General features: G+C 45.5%; 1 protein-coding gene and 1 long non-coding RNA gene across 45 annotated transcripts in view; one reads left to right on the forward strand and one right to left on the reverse strand.

Annotated features, from left to right (window-relative positions):
* The window catches only part of GBF1 (golgi brefeldin A resistant guanine nucleotide exchange factor 1), a 154,013-nt gene that overhangs the window by 107,733 nt on the left and 23,356 nt on the right, over positions 1–22,924 (forward strand). For 27 of the 44 annotated variants that reach the window (XR_013398344.1, XR_013398341.1, XR_013398345.1 and 24 more), the window contains 7 exons: positions 8,167–8,298; positions 14,693–14,811; positions 15,592–15,700; positions 16,208–16,268; positions 17,349–17,403; positions 21,790–21,937; positions 22,258–22,481. Coding sequence is in view for 39 of the 44 variants with exons in the window: in XM_077947385.1 (XP_077803511.1) it covers positions 8,167–8,298; positions 14,693–14,811; positions 15,592–15,700; positions 16,208–16,268; positions 17,349–17,403; positions 21,790–21,937; positions 22,258–22,481 (848 nt within the window). In the remaining 5 variants the exon portion in view is untranslated. Of the gene's footprint in view, positions 1–8,166; positions 8,299–14,692; positions 14,812–15,591; positions 15,701–16,207; positions 16,269–17,348; positions 17,404–18,120; positions 18,220–21,789; positions 21,938–22,257; positions 22,482–22,924 lie in introns of all 44 variants that reach the window. The other 17 variants (XR_013398342.1, XR_013398343.1, XM_015148065.3 and 14 more) reach the window with 3 other exon arrangements.
* On the reverse strand, positions 11,458–15,456 carry LOC144331303 (uncharacterized). Its single transcript, XR_013398346.1, has 2 exons — positions 14,639–15,456; positions 11,458–11,978 (listed from the first exon to the last, which is right to left on the reverse strand). It is a non-coding gene; the product is annotated as an uncharacterized LOC144331303 (long non-coding RNA).

Below are 22,924 nucleotides of genomic sequence, written 5' to 3' on the forward strand. Positions count from 1 at the left end.
ATTACTTAACTTCCCTAAATCTCAGTTACCTCATTATAAGTTATTTTCAGGCCCTGTTGTAGCTATAATATCCTAGGATTTGGAGGATTTTCCTGAATGATCAGTCAAAAAGTATGACTTATTTTTCTAGGGTACTGTTTAATCTCTGAGTAACCGTTCCCTAGAAAACTGATGCAGTCTATAAACTGCTGCTTAGTACACAAAGAGATATATACAGAGGTTGAAAGTATTAGCCAGGCGCGGTGGCTCAAGCCTGTAATCCCAGCACTTTGGGAGGCCGAGACGGGCGGATCACGAGGTCAGGAGATCGAGACCATCCTGGCTAACATAGTGAAACCCCGTCTCTACTAAAAAATACAAAAAAAAAAAAAAAAAACTAGCCGGGCGAGGTGGCGGGCGCCTGTAGTCCCAGCTACTCGGGAGGCTGAGGCAGGAGAATGGCGTAAACCCGGGAGGCGGAGCTTGCAGTGAGCCGAGATCCGGCCACTGCACTCCAGCCTGGGTGACAGAGACTCCGTCTCAAAAAAAAAAAGTATTTAAAATTTTTTATAACAATGTGACAGTAGTTACATGTATGTTGGTTCTAGCAATAAAAAGTTGGACTTTATGTTTTTTAAATTTTTCTAGTAATTCACTCTATTTTATAAAACTGTGGGTCTGCAGTGGATTGACATAAAGGAAAAAAAAAACTGACTCTTCACCACAGATAGTTTGACAAGCACTATTCTAGACGACCATCTGAACATCTCACCAGGATTATAAATTCAAATTTGTTTGTTTTTAAATTACATGTTTACGAAAAGGTACCCCTTAAATTAGAAATACCCTTACTAATGGCTGGACATAGTGGTTCATGCCTGTAATCACAGCACTTTGGGAGGCTGAGGCAGGTGGACCACCTGAGGTCAGGAGTGGAGTTTGAGACCAACCTGGCCAACATGAAGAAACCCCGTCTCTACTAAAAATATAAAAATTAGCTGGGCATGGTGGTACACGGCTGTAATCCCAACTACCTGGGAGGCTGAGGCAGGAGAATCGCTTGAACCCGGGAGGCAGAGGTTGCAGTGAGCCAAGATCACACCACTGCACTCCAGCCTGGGTGACAGAGCAAGACTCTGTCTCAGAAAAAGAAAAAAGAAAAAAAAAGAAATAATCCTTACTAGTGATGCCCTGCTAGGAGTTCAACTTTCCCCCAACCCCATGTGCTGCAGAGCTGCTCCTATTAAAGCTTCTCTTATGCTCCTGGCAATCATCAGTTGAACCTAGAGAGCAAAACTCTTGTTCTCCCTAGACAAAATTCTTTGAGGAAAGTTAACTTTATATATCATGATTCTCTTTTTGGGAAGAGGTAGGGAAGTGACATGATAATGAAAGTTCCTGGTGGGCTCATTAAAAAGTTTAGCCCTTCTAGTTTTTCATCAGTAGGTTTCTATAAAGCACTGACTTACAAAATGAAAGTGCTGGAATGAATATATCTTAGCAGTCATAGATTCTAATAATCTTTTTTTTTTTTTTTTAAACAGAGTCTCCCTCTGGTCACCCAGGCTGGAGTGCAGTGGTGCAATCTCAGCTCATTGTAGCCTCCGCCTCCCAGGTTCAAGCAATTCTCATGCCTCAGCCTCCAAAGTAGCTGAGATTACAGGCAAATGCCACCACACCAGGCTAATTTTTTTTGTATTTTAGTAGAGACATGGTTTCACTCTGTTGGCCAGGCTGGTCTCGAACTCCTGACCTCAAGTGATCCACTTGCCTCGGCCTCCCAAAGTGCTGGGATTACAGGTGTAAGCCACTGCACCCAGCTGATTTCAACTATCTAATTTGACAGATGAAGGTCTTGGGTATCATATGTCTGGCTATTGATAGGAGTGAGACTACTGATCCCTAGTCCATTGACTAAATTGTATGCTGTGAGGGTTACACACAGAGCCTTGGCCGGGTGCGGTGGCTTATGCCTGTAATCCCAGCACTTTGGGAGGCCAAGGCAGGCAGATCACCTGAGGTCGTGAGTTTTGAGACCAGCCTGACAAACATGGAGAAACCCGGTCTCTACTAAAAATACAAAATTAGCTGGGCATGGTGGTGCTCATCAATACAGTGATGAGAGAAACCAAGAAGATCTGAACAATGGAGAGACATACTATGTTCATGAATTGGTAGGCACAACATAGCAAAGATACTGTGTCTCCCCAAATTGATCTATAGACTCAATGCAATTCCTTTCAAACTTCCAACAAGGCAAGTTTATCTTAAATTGAAATGCAAAGGCAAAGGAATTGGAACACAGAATGATATTGGAAAAAAAAACGAAGTTGGAGGAATCACACCACTGTTATTAAGACTTAGTATAAGCCGGGTGCAGTGGCTCATGCCTGTAATCCCAACACTTTGGGAGGCCGAGGCGAGTGGATCACCTGAGGTCAGGAGTTCGAGACCAGCCTGGCCAACATGATGAAATCCCGTCTCTACTAAAAATAGAAAAATTAGTCAGGCAAGGTGGTGCGTGCCTGTAATCCCAGCTACTCGGGAGGCCGAGGCATGCAAATTGCTTGAACCCGGGAGGTGGAGGTTGCAGTGAGCCAAGATCATGCCACTGCCCTCCAGCCTGGGCGACAGAGTGAGACTCTGTTTCAAAAAAAGACGTAGTATATATTGGCCGAGCACAGTGGCTCACGCCTATAATGCCAGCACTTTGGGAGGCCGAGCGGGTGGATCACAAGGTCAAGAGATTGAGACCATCCTGGCCAACATGGTAAAACCCCATTGTTACTAAAAATACAAAAATTGGCCGGGTGCAGTGGCTCACGCCTGTAATCCCAGCACTTTGGGAGGCCAAGGTGGGCGGATCACAAGGTCAGGAGATCGAGACCATCTTGGCTAACACGGTGAAACCCTGTCTCTACTGAAAATATAAAAAATTAGCCAGGTGTGGTGGCGGGCACCTGTAGTCCCAGCTACTCGGGAGGCTGAGGCAGGAGAATCGCTTGAACCCAGGAGGCGAGATTGCAGTAAGCCAAGATCGAGCCACGCACTCCAGCCTGGGCAACAGAGCAAGACTCCATCTCAGAAAAAAAAAAAAAAGACTTAGTATATAATTACAATAATTAACACAGTGTGCTGTTGTCACACTTAAACACATAGATCAGTGAAACAGAACAGAGAACCCAGAAGAGACTCACACAAATATGGCAAATTTAATTTTAATTTTAATTTTTTGGAACAGGGTCTCACTCTGCACCCCAGGCTGGAGTGCAGTGGTATGATCACAGCTCACTGCAGCCTCAAGCTCCCAGGCTCAAGCAATCCTCCTACCTCAGTCTCCTGAGTAGCTGGGACTACAGGCACGTGCCATCATGCCTGGTTAATTTTTTTTTTTTTTTGAGACAGGATCTCATTCTGTCACCAAGGCTGGAGTGCAGTGGCACGATCTCAGCTCACTACAACCTCTTACCTCCTGGGTTCAAGATACTCTTTCACCTTAGCCTCCCCAGTAGCTGGGTCTACAGGTGTGTGCCACCATGCCCCACTAATTTTTGTATTTTTTGGTAGAGATGGGGTTTCACCATGTTTGCCGGTCTGGTCTTGAACTCCTGACCTCAGGTGATCCACCCACCTCAGCCTCCCAAAGTGCTGGGATTATAGGCATGAGCCACTGCTCCTGGTCCATGCGTGTTTTTTTTGTTTGTTTGTTTTTAATTTTCTTTTTTTTTTTTTTTTTTTTTGAGACAGAGTCTTGCTCTGTCACCCAGGCTGGAGTGCAGTGGTGCGATCTCGGCTCACTGTAAGCTCCACCTCCCGGGTTCACACCATTCTTCTGCCTCAGCCTCCCGAGTAGCTGGGACTACAGGCGCCCACCACCACGCCCGGCTAATTTTTTGTATTTTTAGTAGAGACGGGGTTTCACCATATTAGCCAGGATGGTGTTGATCTCCTGACCTCATGATCCACCTGCCTCCGTGTCCCAAAGTGCTGGGATTACAGGCGTGAGCCACCGCACCCACCTTTTTTAAAAAACTATTTTCTATAGAGACGGTCTCACTGTATTCCCCAGGCTGGTCTTGAACTCCTAGACTCAAGGGATACACCCACCTCAGCCGTCCAAAGTGCTGGGACCAGTGCGCAGCCTGGTCAATTTATTTCTGACAGAGGTGCAAAGACAACTTAATGAGACTTGTTGGAAACGGTAGGAAATTCTTAGGCAAAGAAAAAATGAGCCTCAATCTAAACCTCACACCTTATACAAAAATTAACTCAAAATAGATCGTAGGTGGAAAACATAAATCTGTAAACATTTTAGGAGAAAATGAGGGGGGCGGAAATCTTTGTGACTTGCAATTAGGCAGAGTCAATTTAGACATTAAACCAAAACACAGTCCATAAAGTATTAGTAAATTGGACTTCATCAAGAGTAAAAATGTCTGTTCTATGAAAGATGTTAAGGGAATGAAAAAAATAAGCTTAAGACTGGGAGAAAATACTTACAAATAATTGTATCACTACTGAAGGACTTGAATTCAGAATAAAGAAGTCTCCAAACTCAATAGTAAGAAAACAATTTAGTTTAATAATGGATAAAAGACTTGATCAGTCATGTCACCCAAAAGGATATACAGATGGCAAATAAACACATGAAAAGATGTTCAACATAATTAGTCATTAGAGAAATACAAATTTAAACCACATGGAGATACTATTACCTACATACTTGAATCGCTTAAGTAAAAACACTGAAATACCAAGTACTGAAGAGGATGTGGAGAAACTAGAATTCCTATTGCTAGTGGGAATACAAAGTGATAAAATTACATTGGAAAAGAGTTTGACAGTAAAGCTAAACACACCTTTGCCCTTTGACCCAGGAATCTTACCCCTGGGTACTTACCCTAAAGAAGTGGAAACCTGTGTTCACACAAACACTGGTACACGAATGTTTATAGCAGCTCCATTCAAAATTGCCCCAAACTGGAGATCCCACACGTCCTTCAACCAGTGAACGGATAAAGAAACTGTGGTACATACGGGTAATGAATACTACTCAGCAGTAAAAAGAAACAAGCTACTGATATATGTAATATATATCAATATATATGCAATATATCAATATTTCCAGCCTGCAATAGCTTGGAAAAATTTCAAAGGCATCATGTTGAATGAAGGAAGCCAATCTGAAAATTGGCTGTAAAATTATATGCTGTATAAATCATTCATTTAAAGAAAAGAATTAATTTTACCAAATTAACAAAAAGAGACTGAATGCACATCACTCTAGAAGTGTGGATCCCAGATGTAAAACTGCCCTATTCTTTCACCATGAAGGAAGACATGAAGCAAGTATATAGTTGTAGCAACTAAATGAAATCACAGAAAATCTGTACCTGTCCCAATTCACAAAGAGTTTTTTCCTCTAGACTTTTATATGTCAAATATACCACATGACCACTTTTAAGATAACAGACCAAATTGTACATAATTTATGTGCCTAAAGCAGCAAGACTAGATTACTTTACATTTTTTGTGTGCCTTTTTTTTTTTTTTTTTAAAGACGGAGTCTTGCTCTCTCACCCAGGCTGGAGTGCAATGGCGCAAGCTCAGCTCACTGCAAACTCCATCTACTGGGTTCACACCATTCTCCTGCCTCAGCCTCCCAAGTAGCTGGGACTACAGGTGCCCGCCACCACACCCAGCTAATTTTTTAATATTTTTAGTAGAGACGGGGTTTCACCGTGCTAGCCAGGATGGTCTCGATCTCCTGACCTCATGATCCTCCCGCCTCGGCCTCCCAAAGTGCTGAGATTACAGGTGTGAGCCACCGCGCCCGGCCCTTTTATGTGCTTTTTTCAAGTATGTTATGTATTTCAGTTTTTCCAAATATTTTAAATTCCTTCTATCTCAACCCCACCACCATCACCACTACACACACACACACACACACACACACACACACACACACACACACACACACACACACGTTCTTCTCTAGGTTTTTTCTGTAAATTTTACATCTCTAGGTGGGGGTAGTGGGGGAAGAGAAGCAGGTTTTTTACAGCTGATGTGATCACTGTACAGACAAGCTTGGAAAATGCTACCCAATCTGCCAATTAATTAAAGCATTAATCTGAGGAGCAGCCGGGCCCAGGGAATGTTTACCCAGGGAGGAGGGGGGGTGATAGGAATTGAGTAGGCAGCTCCCTATATTTGCATGAAAATGAAAGTGCTTAGGAAACTCTGCTTTTGTCTCTAAAGGTGGGACAGCCTAGATCACATCCCTAAACATTTTTGGTCTCTTTAGGAAACCTTTTAGGGAGCTGGTCTCTAAGAGATGAAAGCACAGCACAATCTAGAAAAACAAATTTAAATGCTGGGCAGAGTAGGGTAGAACAAGTACAGTGTAGTATTCTTTGACCTGGAATGGAATCTTCTAAATTCAGGTGTAAAATTTCATCTATTCAGGTAGAATAGATGAAGGGGTTTTCCAAGTTTTGGAACCATATAGGCTGGTTCAAATCCCAGCTCTGCATATTAGTTGTATGATTTGGGACCAAGCATGTATTTGATCTGAGCCTTTTCTCATCTGTGAAATAAAGATTATCAATTGCCCCTTCATCTCAGAACAGTTAGTTCTCTGCTTACTCTAGGAAGGAAACAGGCTGGAGAGTGGTTACGAACTTCCAAGATTACAGACTGCCTCCACGACTGAGAGACTGCCCAGCCTTTTGTTCTTGTTAAACTTATTTTTCAGCAAGGGACTATAAACTTCAAAGTTTCCTCTCACCCTCCTGGAATATGCTGCACTCTTTCTCTAAGAGAAGTGGCCCTGACCATAACAGCAAAGGACATAAAGACAGGAATCCACCTTTGGACCTAAGGGTCACATTGGCTCTACCCAAGATGACATTACCTATTTATATCATGGGAGGGTGGTGAAATGGGCGTGGAAAATTGACTCACAATATTTGATGATATTGAAGAATTATTGTTAATTTTTTAAAATTGTGATAAAATACATATAATGCAAATTTTACCATTTTAACCATTTGTTAACTCTTTAAGCACAATATTATGGGCCAGGCACGGTGGCTCACACCTGTAATCCTAGCTCTTTGGGAGGCCAAGGCGGGCACATTGCTTGAGCTCAGGAGTTCGAGACCAACCTGGGCAACATGGCATAACCCCATCTCTACTAAAAATACAAAATTAGTGGCTCACGCCTGTAATCCCACCACTTTGGGAGGCTGAGGCGGGCGGATCACGAGGTCAGGAGATTGAGACCATCCTGGCTAACATGGTGAAACACCGTCTCTACTAAAAATGTAAAAAATTAGCTGGGCGTGGTGGTGGGCGCCTGTAGTCCCAGCTGCTTGGGAGGCTGAGGCAGGAGAATGGCACGAACCCAGGAGGTGGAGCTTGCAGTGAGCCGAGATCACGCCACTGCACTCCCACCTGGACGACAGAGCGAGACTCCGTTTAAGAAAAAAAAAAGGCTGGGTGCGGTGGCTCACACCTGTAATCCCAGTGCTTTGGGAGGCCGAGGCGGGCGGATCACAAGGTCAGGAGATCAAGACCATCCTGGCTAACACGGTGAAACCCCGTTTCTACTAAAAAATACAAAAAATTAGCCGGGCGTGGTGGGGGGCGCTTGTAGTCCCAGCTACTTGGGAGGCTGAGGCAGGAGAATGGCGTGAACCCGAAAGGCAGAGCGTGCCGTGAGCCAAGATCGAGCCACTGCACTCCAGCCTGGGTGACAGAGCGAGACTCCGTTCCCCCCCCCCCCCAAAAAAAGAAAAAATTATCTGGGTGTGGTGACAGACGCCTGTAGTCCCAGCTACTGAGGAGCCTGAGGGACTTGAGCCCTGGACGTGGAGGTTTGCAGTGAGCTGAGATCATGCCACTGCACTCTAGAGCAGGACTCTGTCTCACCAAAAAAAAAAAAAAAAAAAGATAATATTGTGGTTTGTTCTTTTTTTAAGATTCCTAATCTTTTAGATCTACGTACTGAAAATGTTACAGATAAAATGATACAGTGTCTGGGATTTGATTCAAGGTAATCCAGAGGGAAGAAGATTGACCCAACAACAAGGACCTCTAGCCTCATGGCACAAACAAGAACCTTTTTCCAGGGTTTTGCTTCTCTTAGATGATACCTCTTCATTTTTGTTTATTTTCTTGCAGAACTCTCAGAGATTGAGCCCAATGTATTCCTTCGTCCTTTTCTGGAAGTGATTCGCTCTGAAGATACCACTGGCCCTATCACTGGACTGGCACTCACCTCTGTCAACAAGTTCCTGTCCTATGCACTCATAGGTAAGAGCTCAGGCTTTGTTGCATGATCACAGCACTTCATTTACCACCTTTCCTGGGGTGCCTAGGCCTTAGGCAATGAGCTGGTGATAGTGGGAAATTTTTTCCAGTCATTTCTTTTCTTGTAGAAGATAAATAGGATTGTTACTGGTTATTCATCATGCTAGCTGACTCACGTTGTACAGGGTGGGAAGGGCAGCAGAAGTTTCCTTGGTACTCTGGCTTCTCTATGCTTTCAAAGAGTTAAGGGTATGGTACCTTACTCTTGGAAGTTTGGTTAGGTTTGTTTGTTTGTTTGTTTATTTATTTTTTGAGACAGAGTCTCACTCTGTCGCCCAGGCTGGAGTGCAGTGGCATGATCTCGGCTCACTGCAAGCTTCGCCTTCCGGGTTCACGCCATTCTCCTGCCTCAGCCTCCCGAGTAGCTGGGACTACAGGTGCCCGCCACCACGCCCGGCTAATTTTTTGTATTTTTAGTAGAGACGGGGTTTCACCGTGTTAGCCAGAATGGTCTCGATCTCCTGACCTCGTGATCCGCCCGCCTTGGCCTCCCAAAGTGCTGGGATTACAGGCCTGAGCCACCGCACACGGTCTAGATAGGTTTATTTTTAAAGTTATTTTTTCAGACATAATGCATGTACATTATAACAAGACAGACAATAAAGAGATATTGAAAAGAAAAGTTAATTGTCCTTCCTGTATCTTTCTTAATGTTCCTCCTCCTCCTTTAGGCAAATAGTGTTAACAGCCTGGTTTGAATCTTTATGTTTTTCTATGTCTTTATAAATGAAGTACCATCCCTTTTTAAAATGAAATAAAGCCGAGTGTGGTGGCTCACGCCTGTAAGCCTAGCACTTTGGGTTGCTGAGGCGGGTGGATCATGAGGTCAGGAGTTTGAGACCAGCCTGGCCAACATGGTGAAACTCTGTCTCTACTAAAAATACAAAAATTAGCCGGGTGCAATGGCGGGCTTCTGTAATCCCAGCTACTTGGGAGGCTAAGGCAAGTGAATCGCTTGAACCCGGGAGGCGGAGTTTGCAGTGAGCAGAGATCGCACCACTGTACTCTAACCTGAGCGACAGAGCGAGACTCTGTCTCAAAAAAAAAAAGAGAGAATAGAATAAAATGAAATAAAAATAGGGGCCGGGCGCGGTGGCTCAAGCCTGTAATCCCAGCACTTTGGGAGGCCGAGACGGGCGGATCACGAGGTCAGGAGATCGAGACCATCCTGGCTAACACGGTGAAACCCCGTCTCTACTAAAAAATACAAAAAACTAGCCGGGCGCGGTGGCGGGCGCCTGTAGTCCCAACTACTCGGGAGGCTGAGGCAGGAGAATGGCGTGAACCCGGGAGGCGGAGCGTGCAGTGAGCTGAGATCCGGCCACTGCACTCCAGCCTGGGCGGCAGAGCGAGACTCCGTCTCAAAAAAAAAAAAAAAAAAAAAAAAAAAAAGAAAGAAAAATAGGATTATATGCTGCGTATTTTCTTTTTTCATTTAATAATATTAACTTGCTCGGGCACAGTGGCACATGTCTGTAATCCCAGCACTTTGGGAGGCTGAGGTGGGCGGATCACGAGGTCAGGAGTTTGAGACCAGCCTGACTAACATGGTGAAACCCCATCTCTACTAAAACTACAAAAATTAGCCAGGCATGGTGGTGCATGCCTGTAATCCCAGCTATTCGGGAGGCTGAAGCAGGAGAATCACTTGGACCCGGAAGGCAGAGGTTGCAGTGAGCTGAGATCACACCATTGCGCTCCAGCCTGGGTGACAGAGCGAGACTCCGTCTCAAAAAAAAAAAAAAAACCCCTCTATAGTATTAACTTAAATGTACATGATATAACTATTCATCTGATTTATTCTTTTATATTGTAGAAAATATATATAAAACTTGCCATTCCCATCAGTTTCAGCTTACAATTAATTGGCATTAATTACATTCACAATGTTGTGCAGCCATCACCACCATCTATTTCCCAAACGTTTTTATTACCCCAAATAGAAACTTAACATAATGGGGAGTTAACGTTAACCAATAACTCCCCATTTCTCTCTCCCCTCGCCCCTTGTATGATTTTTTTTTAGTAACTCTATAATTTTCATAGTGTAATATAGATATAACACAATTCATGTGCTCATTCTTAATATTTAAGATTGTTTCCTAGTGAAGTCATAAATAATGCTAATATAAGCACCCTTGATCACATGTCCTTATTAATAATTTTTTTTTTTTGAAATGGGGTTTCACCATATTGTGCCACCGCGCCAGATAATTTTTGTATTTTTAGTAGAGACGGGGTTTCACCATATTGGCCAGGTTGGTCTCGAACTCCTGACCTCGTGATCCACCTGCCTCGGCCACCCAAAGTGCTGGGATTACAGGCGTGAGCCACCGTGCCCGGCCCCTTATTACTAATTTTACTCTTGTATGAAAGATTTCTGAACTTGGGATTTCTGGATTAAAGACCATGTGCATATTACATTTTTATAGCTATTACCAGTTTGCTTCCCCAAAAGGTTATATCATTTACACTTCCACCAGCAGTGACTGAGAATTTCTACTTCCTTACCCTGTCATCAGCACTGAATATTATCAGTTTTATTTGTGCCAACTTGGTAGGTAAAAAGCGGTATTTTCTTTTTATTTTTTGAGACAGGGTCTTGCTCTGTCACCCGTGCTGGAGTGCAGTGGCACAATCACGGCTCACTGCAGCCTTGACCATTGGGCTCAGGTGATCCTCCCACCTCCGCCTCCCAAGTAGCTGGGACTATAGGCACATGCCACCACACTCAGCTAGTTTTTGTAGTTTTAGTAGAAATGGAGTTTCTCCATGTTGCCCAGGCTGGTCTTGAGCTCCTGAGCTCAAGAGATCCATCACCTTGGCCTCCCAAATTGCTGGGATTACAGACATGAGCCATTGTACCCAGCCTCTTGTTGTTTTTATTTCCTGGAGGCTGAACATTTGAATTTCCTGTCTTCACTTCTTTTTTAAATTGAGTTGTGTTTGTTTTTCATGTCAATGTGTACGAGTTCTTTGTATGGTATGAATATTAACCCATTGCCTATCATAGCATTACAAATATTTGCTTCTAATCTAGGCCAAATATTTCCCCTAATCTATAGTTTATCTCTAAATTTGTTCATGGTGTCTTTCTTTGGATTTCTTTTTTAGTTGGTCTTGACACTCAATTTGGGAATTCATTTCCCTGATTGGCAGCCCGTGTACAAGGATGAAGAACATAGAAAACAGGCAGCTGTCTTTGTTTCTTAAGTAGGGAGACAAAATATAAGGTTCAGGCTTTAGCTAGCCAGAAAAGAAAATAGTCTTCAGTTCAGGGCAAGAAAACCCTTTATCTATTCTAGAAATGTTGGATTTGCTTAGCTGATACATTCAGGATCCTGAGCCGGAATCCTGGGTACCAGCTAGCTTCTGAACAGGTGCCTCAGCCTCTCTGACATCCTAGTCCCAGCTTCATACTTTTCCTAAACAAAATCAGGCCCAGCCACTTCCAGCCTTGCCCTGAGCACCACCTGCAGGTCATCTCTCTTCACAGCCTCCCGTGACTGCCGCTGCTGTGCCTTTTCTCTCTGCTGTCTTGTTGGTGTTACTCTCTCCCCTTCCTGGACTTGGCAGATGGGCTGGTCATTGGAGACCTCAGGCCAGCTGGTCATTGGAGTTTCCTGTGGTGGGAAAGGAGAATGCTGGAGGTGGTGATTGCAGTGGGCATGAAAAAAAGAGCAGGAAGGAGTGTATGAAAGCCAAAAAAGCAAAGGAGATGGGATTGGCAGATTTCCCTGAAGTTGGTTCCAGAGTAGCCAGAAGAGGAGGACATTTTAAAGAAGGGTTTAGGCTGCTCTTCTAGAAGAAAACTCCTACCTCTTGCTCCTGTGATCCAAGGTTTCAGGGATTATTTTAGATCCTCTTTCAAGGACTGGCCTTTTGTTTGGCCCCATACGGCTGCCAGACCAGAATTTTTGTGCCACTGATTTCATGGGTTGCTAGCAAGCCTTGCCTATGGTTCTTGTCAAAGAGCTGTCACTCTAGTCTGCCTTTTTATTTTTTATGGGTTTTTGTTGAGACAGAGTTCACTCTGTTGCCCAGGTTGGAGTGCAGTGGTGCGATCATGGCTTACTGTTGCCTTGACCTCTGGGGCTCAAGTGACCCTTCTACCTCAGCCTCCTCAGTAGCTAGGACTACAGACATGTTTGGGTTCTCAGCCATTCCCTGAGCTTTAGACTCAGGAACTCCCTGATTTCAGGTACCAAGAAAGAGAAAATGGGCTGGGCTCAGTGGCCCACACCTGTAATCCCAATACTTTGGGATTCTCAGCCATCCCCTGAGCTTTAGACTCAGGAACTCCCTGATTTCAGGTATCAAGAAAGAGAAAATGGGCTGGGCACAGTGGCCCACACCTGTAATCCCAATACTTTGGGAGGCAAGGGTGGGTGGATCACCTGAGGTCAGGAGTTCAAGACCAGCCTGGCCAACATGGTGAAACCCTGTCCCTACTAAAAATACCAAAATTGCTGGGTGGTGGTGAGCACCTGTAATCCCAGCTACTCGGGAGGCTGAGGCAGGAGAATTGCTTGAATCCAGGAGGCAGAGGTTGCAATGATCCGAGATCACGCCACTGGACTCCATCTAGCCTGGGTGACAGAGTGAGACTCTGTCTCAATTAAAAAAAAAAGAGAGAGAGAGAAAGAAAATAATAATATCTTATAATTCCTGTGACTAAAATTAGGAGGTGTTCCTGCATTACGCCGTGCCACCTCTGGAGCAACTTTCTCTGTCACTTGCAAAGCTTTTTCATATGCCTGCCCTTTCCCCCTACTTAGGCTTCCCTTTTAGAACTAAACAGCCCTGGAAAGGATCCTTCAGAGCAGACCTAGGGCAGGAGCTAGGCAAGACCCTTGATGGTGACAACTTATTTGGCTATTTCTCGTGGCTATTTAATACATGAATGAAATGGGAGCTGAGTTCCCTGCTTGATAGTATTTGTGTTCATTTCCAGCATGGTGCTGGTTGTCCGACCTCTAGCTTCTCCCCTCTTATTCTGTACAGCTGAAATCCTCCCTCCCGCCTGCCCCCTAGCTAGTCAACCTCCAGTCCTGTTTAGTTTATCTTTTTTCTCTCCTAATGCCTGTTAAGCTGGAAACAGGATTCTTGCATATTATTTTAAATAAGAATGAAACTAAAAGAAGAGGTCTTTGGGCTGGGCATCACGCCTGTAATCCCAGTACTTTGGGAGGCCGAGGCTGGCGGATCGCCTGAGGTCGGGAGTTCGAGACCAGCCTGACCAACATGGAGAAACCCCGTCTCTACTAAAAATACAAAATTAGCCAGGCGTGGTGGTGCATGCCTATAATCCCAGCTACTCGGGAAGCCTGAGGCAGGAGAATCGCTTGACCCAGGAGACGGAGGTTGCAGTGAGCCAAGATTGTGCCATAGCACACCAGCCTGCCAACAAGAGCGAAACTCCGTCTCAAAAAAAGGTCTTTGATCTGCTGTCACGTGGCACCTGGATATGAGTATTGGCAGCAGTGAGTGTTCATTTCCTCCTCCTGCTCTCCTAATTCAGTTGCGCCTGAACACAAAACTCCAAAAGCAACCAGAGAGAGAAGCTGTGTTGAAAGATGAAAGGAGAAAAGGCCACAACCTTGGCATTCAAAGCTTTGACCCTACTTAGTTCTTGTTCTGAGTCAAAAACTCTTATTTCCAGGCTCCTCCTCTATGAAATTAGTAGATTTATACTAGTGATTCCCAGAGTATGGTCCCCTGCTCGGCAGTGTTTAACTTCAACTGGGGTCTTGTTAGAAACACAAATTCTCAGGCCCCACTCTGGGCATACAAAATCAAAACTTTTTGGTGTGGGCCCAGCAATTGAGAACCACAGTTTTACCCAGTAGATTTTGTGTTGAGGAGCTTGTTAAAACCAGTTATGGGGCCGGGCGCAGTGGCTCACACCTGTAATCCCAGCACTTTGGGAGACCTAGGTGGGTGGATCACCTGAGGTCATGAGTTCGAGACCAGCCTGGCCAACATGGCAAAACCCCATCTCTACTAAAAGTACAAAAAAATTAGCTGAGTGTGGTGACGGGCACCTGTAACACCAGCTACTCGAGAGGCTAAGGCAGGAAAATCGCTTGAACCCAAGAGGCAGAGGTTGCAGTGAGCTGAGATCACGTCATTGCACTCCAACCTGGTCGACAAAGCGAGACTCTGTCTCAAAAAAAAAAAAAAAAAAATTCAGTTGTGGGCAATTCTCATGTAGCTCAAGGAGTCATGGGTTAGGGAACTAGAGAGGAAAAATTGTCTCTCAAAGCTAGACGGGCTGCCTTACCTTTTATCTCTCTCCTCTCCACATCACTTAATCTTTCCTTTTTTGCTGGAGCAGATCCCACCCATGAGGGCACAGCAGAGGGCATGGAGAACATGGCAGATGCTGTCACCCATGCTCGTTTTGTGGGCACAGATCCTGCTAGTGATGAAGTTGTCCTGATGAAAATCCTTCAGGTAAGGGAGAGGGAAATAGCAATTAGGCTAATGGCCAGGGGCTAGTGCCGCGGACTCTACTTACTCTGCCCACAGCATGAAGCTGTGTTTTGACTTCACTGGGGCTTAGGGGAGCTACTTTGTTTCCAAACAAACAGCTGGGGTACCCAAAGTAAAAGCTTTTTCCAAGGAAAATCAGTGAAAGCTTTATATGAAGTGATATCAAATACCAGAAGCCTTAAATACACTTGTACCTCTGGCAGACTGTATTTGTGCCGTCCATCTCTTGGGCTCACGGGCTAGGGCTGGAATGAGTTCTGAAATATGTCAGGGTCATAAAAAGTGAAGAAACAATTCCCAGCCGGGCGCGGTGGCTCAAGCCTGTAATCCCAGCACTTTGGGAGGCCGAGACGGGCGGATCACGAGGTCAGGAGATCGAGACCATCCTGGCTAACACGGTGAAACCCCGTCTCTACTAAAAATACAAAAAACTAGCCGGGCGAGGTGGCGGGCGCCTGTAGTCCCAGCTACTCCAGAGGCTGAGGCAGGAGAATGGCGTAAACCCGGGAGGCGGAGCTTGCAGTGAGCTGAGATCCAGCCACTGCACTCCAGCCCGGGCTACAGAGCAAGACTCCGTCTCAAAAAAAAAAAAAAAAAAAGAAACAATTCCCAGGACGAGCTCCTTGGAGACCTCTCGACCAAGCTGAGGTGAGGTCAGCATTCTTGCTAACCACTCTCTCTTACCCTTGAGTACCTCTCAGTACCTTGTTTATCACAGTAATTCCTTTTTCTTCCTGATAGGTTCTACGGACTCTGCTGCTAACCCCAGTGGGTGCCCACCTAACCAATGAATCTGTGTGTGAGATTATGCAGTCTTGCTTCCGGATCTGCTTTGAAATGAGGCTCAGTGGTAAGTGCTTGGATATTAGCCCCTTCACCATTCCTGGGGCCAGTGTCTGAGTATGAATACAGGAGGCTGTCTTCCCAGAGAGATGGAAAATTCAGGACTTCTCCATCATCTATCTCATGCAATCATAAGGGTCTAGAAGAAATCTCTGTACTTGAATATTGTGAAGCTAGAGTAGAGACCTCAGCCCATTATGCCAGGGCAGGAGTTGGGATGGATCCCAGATTGACTTAGCCCAGGCACCAAATCACCCTCTCTTGGGGTTTGTGGGATTGACACCAACCTACAAACCCCCCAGAACACATCTATCCCTCCCCTTTTTTCCCTGACTCAGTAGTGCCACCTAGTGGGCCAGTAAAGTTATGGCTGCCAGGCTGAGCTGGAGCTGGTTTTAATAAGTTTGGCATAATCCTTGGTAAACAGGGTTTGGAGGGGAGTCTGCTCTGAGAACCCTCTTGATAATAGCACAGCAAGTAATGACACCTGTGTTATTTGTTTTTGCCTGTGCAGAGTTATTGAGAAAATCCGCAGAGCACACTCTCGTAGACATGGTGCAGCTGCTCTTCACAAGGTAAACCTGCTGCTGTTTGCTTCAGCCCGGCTGCCCAGGCCTCTTGAGTCTGCCTGCTTCCACACAGCCACATCAGGGACCTGGCCAACCCCACAGCCACATCAGAGGCCACTGGGATTATGGATTGGGGGTAGTTCTCTATGCCCAGGGTTACTGAGCAAGGGAGGAGGAGGAGGGAGCTGATTTCGCCTCAGGTGGAGGCAGAGGGTTATTTAGTATAGGCCAGCAGACCTCATTATGCTTCCCAAATTTGTGTTTGTTTCTGTGCAGGTAGCAGCTGGGAAAGGGAACCCAGAGAGGAAGCCAAACTCAAGGGATCCTGATTTCTGTGGGAGAGGGCCAAGGTTAGGGTGACCAGCAATTGTGATTTGCCCGGGACTGTCCTGATTTCAGCACTAAAAGTTCTGCATCCTGGCAAACCCCTCTCAGTCCCAGGCAAACCAAGATGGTTGGTTACCCTTAGGTAAGGCCCTTAGCCTAGGGCCTAGGAGGCCTTTTATACTAGGCCTGTTTCCTGCACCTCCTTTCAACAGACTCACAGAAGAGCTGAGGCAATGGCTTCAAACCTTCCTCTGGGATTTCTTTTTGCTCTCAGATCTATAGATAATAATCCTTATTATCTACAGACTAGACTGCCCTTGGACCCTGCTGCAAAGAATTTTTTACTCCTCAGGCTCAAATTTACTGGTTTCAAAACTTCAACCTGCCTGTTAATTCTTCCCTTTTGCCTACTCTCCTAGGGTTTTGATAGACTGCCCTCCCCCCATCTCTTGGCAGCAGTATTTGCCAAGTGAATATAAGCAGGAAGGAATCAGTCTTAGGATAAAAAGAGCCTCCACACTCCAAGGGCACTTACCTTGCTCTCACGACTACCTCCTTTTGTCCATGTCACACATCCCCCGATTCCTGTGGCTCTTTGATGAAGCTCTGAAAAGGGTGAAATTAGTCTGCTTCTCTTTTGTAGCCTTTTCTAAGACACAGGGCATGCTCTGGCTCAGAGCACCTTTGGTTTGTGGCTGGCATGGAGGGGGACATTTGTCATTATCCCTAATGACAGTTGATGGATTCTCTATCTTATAGGTTACCTCAGTTTAAAGAAGAACCCAAGAACTATGTGGGGACCAACATGAAGAAGGTATGATGTGAGAGCTGATCTGCTGTCCCTCATCCAAACCATAATCTCCCAACTTCAGTGCCTTGGGGTAACCTTGCTTTGCAAAGATATGCTTTGCTTGGAATCTAAAAGTAGCTCTCACTCCTTTAGTGAGAAATATATTATCTCCCAGATATATCCCTTCCCCAGCTTTTCCACTCTGGCCTATCTTTGAACCACCATGTCAGCTGGTGAGCCAGTTCTTCATGGAGACTGCATGGTACCCATCAGTCTTGGCTAAAAATGTCTGTTGACAAAGATGAAAGTCCTGCATCCCCTCAAAATTTAGCCTTATCCGCACGTAGAAGGCCTAGAAAGGCTGTGTCCCAAATCCTACCTCAATGCTGAATTAGACTGGACTCTTGATTGTGCTAGTCTGTATTGAAGAAATTAGTCAAGCTTGACTCCAGACATTTAAGAACTAAAGGGTTCTTAAACTGCTAGGAGAAGAATGGTGGTCAAAAGAATGGCTTCTTTCTATCTTGAACTGAAGCCCTGGACTTCACAGGCCTTTGATGAGGATTCTGCTTGCAGCCCTAAGAGGTCTTACCTATGGAAATGACCCTTAGTTGTGTGGTGCATGCACCTGACCTTCTCCTCTCCCCTGCCATCCATCCCCATTCCTGCCCTGTGCCCTGTTGGTGTGTGTCTGAGTTTATTTCACTCTGTTTAAATCGTGCGTTTGCCTGTCTTTCGCAGATATCTCCATGTCTCCTCAACAAACTGGAGCTAAGTAGTGGGGAGCAGACCAAAGCCCTGAACCAGTTAGAGAGGGTACTACTCTTTAAGAACCTCAAGGTCTCTCTCCCTCTCTCTCCCTTCCCTTTTTTATTTCTTTAAATGTTTATTTTGTATATGTAACACCTGGGTCCCATTTCCATTGTATAGAGCACAATTTACCCTTCCCTAGTAACACAGCACGGCTTTGGAAGAATTGCACGTGATTGTAGCTTTGCAGTGTTGGGAATTCTCCTGGGCATCTGGTTGCCTGGAGACAGGAGAAGGAAGACTTGAACATCACATAGTTAGCCTAGAAAGCCTGGGGTCTGCTGTTACCTCGTGGGGAGCCTTAAGATCTACCATTTCTAGGGAAACTGTGAGGGACCTTCAAGACCCTTCCCTCTTCTCCTTCTCCTTGTCTCAGAGCTGGCATAGAGAGCTTAAGCACAGTCCTCAGCTCTATCTGGATACCTGGACTGAGTTTGGAGGGAAAGGGTAGTCCATCTAGTTGGGATCTGTTTTTTTTTTTCTTGGTTACCATTAAAGAGGTCATTCCAAGGATTAGAACTCTAGATTGATGGAAAGAAGCCAGGTGCCAGGATAGCCCAGGACACTGGGAATACTTTGGGATCTGTAAAGATCCCTCTGTCCTCTAAAAGTCAAGGTGTAGGGTAGCTTAGGGAGGGATCCAAGCTAAAGATTACCCTAATCTGCATATACCTGCCTTAGGAAGAAAGGAGAGAGAAGGAGGTGTGGACTATCTGGGCTATCCATCACAAGAGTGTGCATGCTGAAGGTGTGGTTGTGGACATACAGGTCATTGAAAATAAAAAACTCTGTGTATGTACACCTAGCTAGATAGTCCATTGGCCCGTGTTCTCTTTGAATGCGTTGTGTCATTTCATTTGTGTGCTTGCATAGTCTCAAGCTGCAGCTCTCATTAGTGGCTATCCAGCATGTTACCATGATTATTAACCTGGGACCTGCTCCTTTTTTGTAAAGCTTACACTGTCCTTTGGAATACAGAGTCATACAGTTAAGGTGGTATAGAGTTCCATGAATACCTACTGCCCACCCCACACCTTCAGACCTTAGGAAAAGGAGAACAACTATACCTTACAAGGGGTGAGGCGTTTGTGAGAACTGGCAGCCTCTTGGCCCCTACTCCAGCCAGGAGGCTGAGAACACTAGAACACTCATTGAAATAATCAGGTTGGAGCAAGCTTTGCAGAAGATAGAGAAGGAAATGTGAAAAACTGATCCTCATATGGGGAGGAATCTCAATGACTGACTGGCTTCTCAGTGAAAGTAGGACTGCCTGGAGTCCCTGAAATGGGGCAGCCTCCTAGAGAGAAAGGCTCCCTCATAAAAGTAGATCCAGTTCTTAGTTCTTTTGGGAGCTCAATGATAACTGCCAATAGAGCCAGGAGGTCCCTCATTGATCTCTTGGCCTCTTGCCCTTTTGCATATTTGGTGGGCTCTTCTCCCATAACATTTTTTACTATGAACTTGATCCAGTTGAGCTCCAGTGGTTCCTGGGGAGAGGATTCTTTTGCTTCCTGCTTAGCTATAGTGCTCAGTATGCCTGAAGCTCAGTTCTAGGCATATGACTGCAGGCATTTTGGAGATGGATTATCTAGAAGTATAAATCCAATATGAGGCTGTTGCTATGTTACTAAGAGCTGGGGGAAGGAAGGGCTCAGCTCTTCAGCCTCTTCTTTATTGGAAGGAGCTATGGGTAGGAATGGAAGAAGTATGTGTTTTCTAAGCAAGGAATCAAAGATTACCCAGGTTCTGAGAGCTTGGGGGAGCTTAAGGAATGGAGTCTATCCCTAACAAAAGGAATTGAACAGGCCATGGATAATAGGATATATTTAGCCTTTAGGAAGGGGCAGAGAGAAAAAGTGCTTCTACTCTCTTTAGAGTCATTCTAATGGTTTCTGGAATAGCGTTGCCATTGCCATTGTCGGAATGGTCCAATCCAGGAATGGTCTATCAGTCTAGGAATAGTTTAGAATGACTCTGTAGAGGGACTGAGTTCACACCCAACTGAGAAAACATCGGGACTTAAAAAACAAAATGGGGCCGGGCACGGTGACTCACGCCTGTAATCCCAGCACTTTGGGAGGCCGAGGCGGGTGGATCACGAGGTCAGGAGATCAAGACCATCCTGGCTAATACGGTGAAACCCCGTCTCTACTAGAAATACAAAAAAATTAGCCAGGCTTGGTGGCAGGTGCCTGTAGTCCCAGCTACTCGGGAGGCTGAGGCAGGAGGATGGCGTGAACCCGGGAGGCGGAGCTTGCAGTGAGCCGAGATTGCGCCACTGCACTCCAGCCAGGACCACAGAGTGAGACTCCATCTCAAAACAACAACAACAACAACAACAAAAATGGGCCTAAACAAAGTAACTTTGAACTTAGAATGGAGGAAATACATAAAAACACAGATCCTAGGGAGTAGTCAACAGGTGACAGAGATTGTCCCTTGCCACTAAAAGGAAGCTATAGGAAGAACAGAAATACAGCAAGAGGGTAGTGGAACAGAACAAGGAGTCAAGGAATCAGTGGCCTTACCATCTGACAACATAAAACTGCATCTGGAAAGACCAATAGTGAGAGGGACAGGTGGTCTCATTGATACAACAAATTGGGAGCAGCAGAGAGCACAGCAGCAGCATTACATGACCTTCTATGCTGAACTCCACAAATAAACTGGGAGGCCATTCCTTCCTTAACTCGAAGGAATGAGCTTTTGACCAGTCTGATACAGAAATTCCAGAGAGTAAGAGGTATGTTCGCTGGGTGCGGTGGCTCACACCTGTAATCCCAGCACTTTGGGAGGCCGGGGCAGGCAGATCACCTAAGGTCAGGAGTTAGAGACCAGCCTGGCCAACATGGTGAAACCCTGTCTCTACTGAAAATACAAAAATTATCCAGGCGTGGTGGCCCACACCTGTAATCCCATTTACTCAGGAGGCTGAGGCAGGAGAATCACTTGAACCCAGGAGGCAGAGGTTGCAGTGAGCTGAGATTGTGCCACTGCACTCCAGCCTGGGTGACAAAGTTAGACTCCGTCTCAAAAAAATATATATATATATGTTTATGGTTTAGGCCCAGTTCATAAGCAATAAGAAAGCTAGAACAGGAAGGAATAGGCTCTCATAGTTGGATAAAACTACAAGTAGGAGACTGCTTTACAAGCTAGTTGAGGAGGAAAGCCGGGAGACCATGCACCTGTAGTTGTGAGTGTCAGGGCAAAGGAGACCCTGCCCTTACACTTTCTGCAAGAGGGTCATGCATCATCCATAGGATTCAGGATTTCTTGCTTAATGTAATACTCAGGACCCAGAGAAGCAGAATGATAAGTGTGAGGGCTGGCCCTACCAATGACCAGCCCAGAAACAGAATGTCACCTTTTACATGGAGGCTGCCATGCCAACCTATGAAGTAGTAAATGTAGAAGCCAAGTTAGAAGAGTGGGAATGTGAACTGATGGTCTAGAGTCTTACTTTAGCACAGATATTTCTATATCTAGAAAACAAGATATAGCTTGTTTTCTAGAGATCAGTAGGACTAAATGAAGGGAGATTAATAGGGATAGTGTCTTAGTTTGAATACCAGTGCTAATGGGGTATGATATTCCCAGCTGAAAATGAGAGCAGGAGGCATGAGTGATTCATCCAAGTGGAAGAAACAGAAGAGATCCCCTCGGCCCCCACGCCATATGACCAAAGTCACACCAGGTTCAGAGCTGCCCACTCCCAATGGAACCACCTTATCATCTAACCTCACTGGTGAGTGCCCTGGACTGCTTCCTCTGATTAGAGAGAAGAAGAGCTCCTTTCTGTCTTAGGGATTTTGAAATTGAAGACCAAGCAACTGAGGGGCTTTGGTTTTGGTGCTGAGAACAAAAAGGGAAACTCCAGGTCAAATCAGACTGTGACCATTCAGCAACTCTGCAGCGACTTAAGGTTGTTCTCTGACAACTTTAGAGACCAATATATGCAAAGATAAGCATGTAATCTGGGAAACAAGAGACCCTAGTACCATGGAGGGTTTGTTTTGCCCACAGCCTCTTTCTTCTCCTACAAGCGTCACGTACTTTTCTTGGCAGGCGGCATGCCCTTCATTGATGTGCCCACTCCCATCTCCTCTGCAAGTTCAGAAGCTGCCTCAGCAGTGGTCAGTCCCTCTACAGACAGTGGCCTGGAATTCTCCTCCCAAACCACTTCCAAGGAAGACCTTACTGATCTAGAGCAACCTGGCTCCCCAGGGTACAGCACAGCTACAGAGCCTGGGAGCAGTGAGCTAGGTGTTCCCGAGCAATCTGACCTCCAGGTATGACTTGGATTTTTAAATTTCCCTCTTCAATATTCCAGTGTGGGAACTGGCTTGATCCTTTGGATCCTTTATGCAGGACTTGGCTCAAAAGAAGCTTGGGGTAGCTTCAAAAGAAGCTCTGATCTTTCCTGCTTCTCAGAATTGGTTGTGCTGCCTAGAAAACCCACAGCATAACTCACTGTGAGAGGTGGCTCATGAGATTTATCAAGTTATACATACAGGTAGTACTTGACAAAAGGGAAGGAGCTGGCCATAGCTTTTTCTGGAAGGTAATGATCGAAATTCTAAGCCTGTGAGAGCCTCTGTGTCTCTAAGGTTCTAGTTACTATAGGTCAATGAAGCCTCAGGAGATGTTTTTCTGAGTCCTTCATCATACTCCTGCCTGAGCCATCTTGCAGTGATTCATAAACCACTGAGCTGACCCTACATCTGTAGCCCAT

This window comes from Macaca mulatta, chromosome 9 (genome assembly GCF_049350105.2).
Source record: "Macaca mulatta isolate MMU2019108-1 chromosome 9, T2T-MMU8v2.0, whole genome shotgun sequence".
NCBI classification, from domain to species: domain Eukaryota; kingdom Metazoa; phylum Chordata; class Mammalia; order Primates; family Cercopithecidae; genus Macaca; species Macaca mulatta.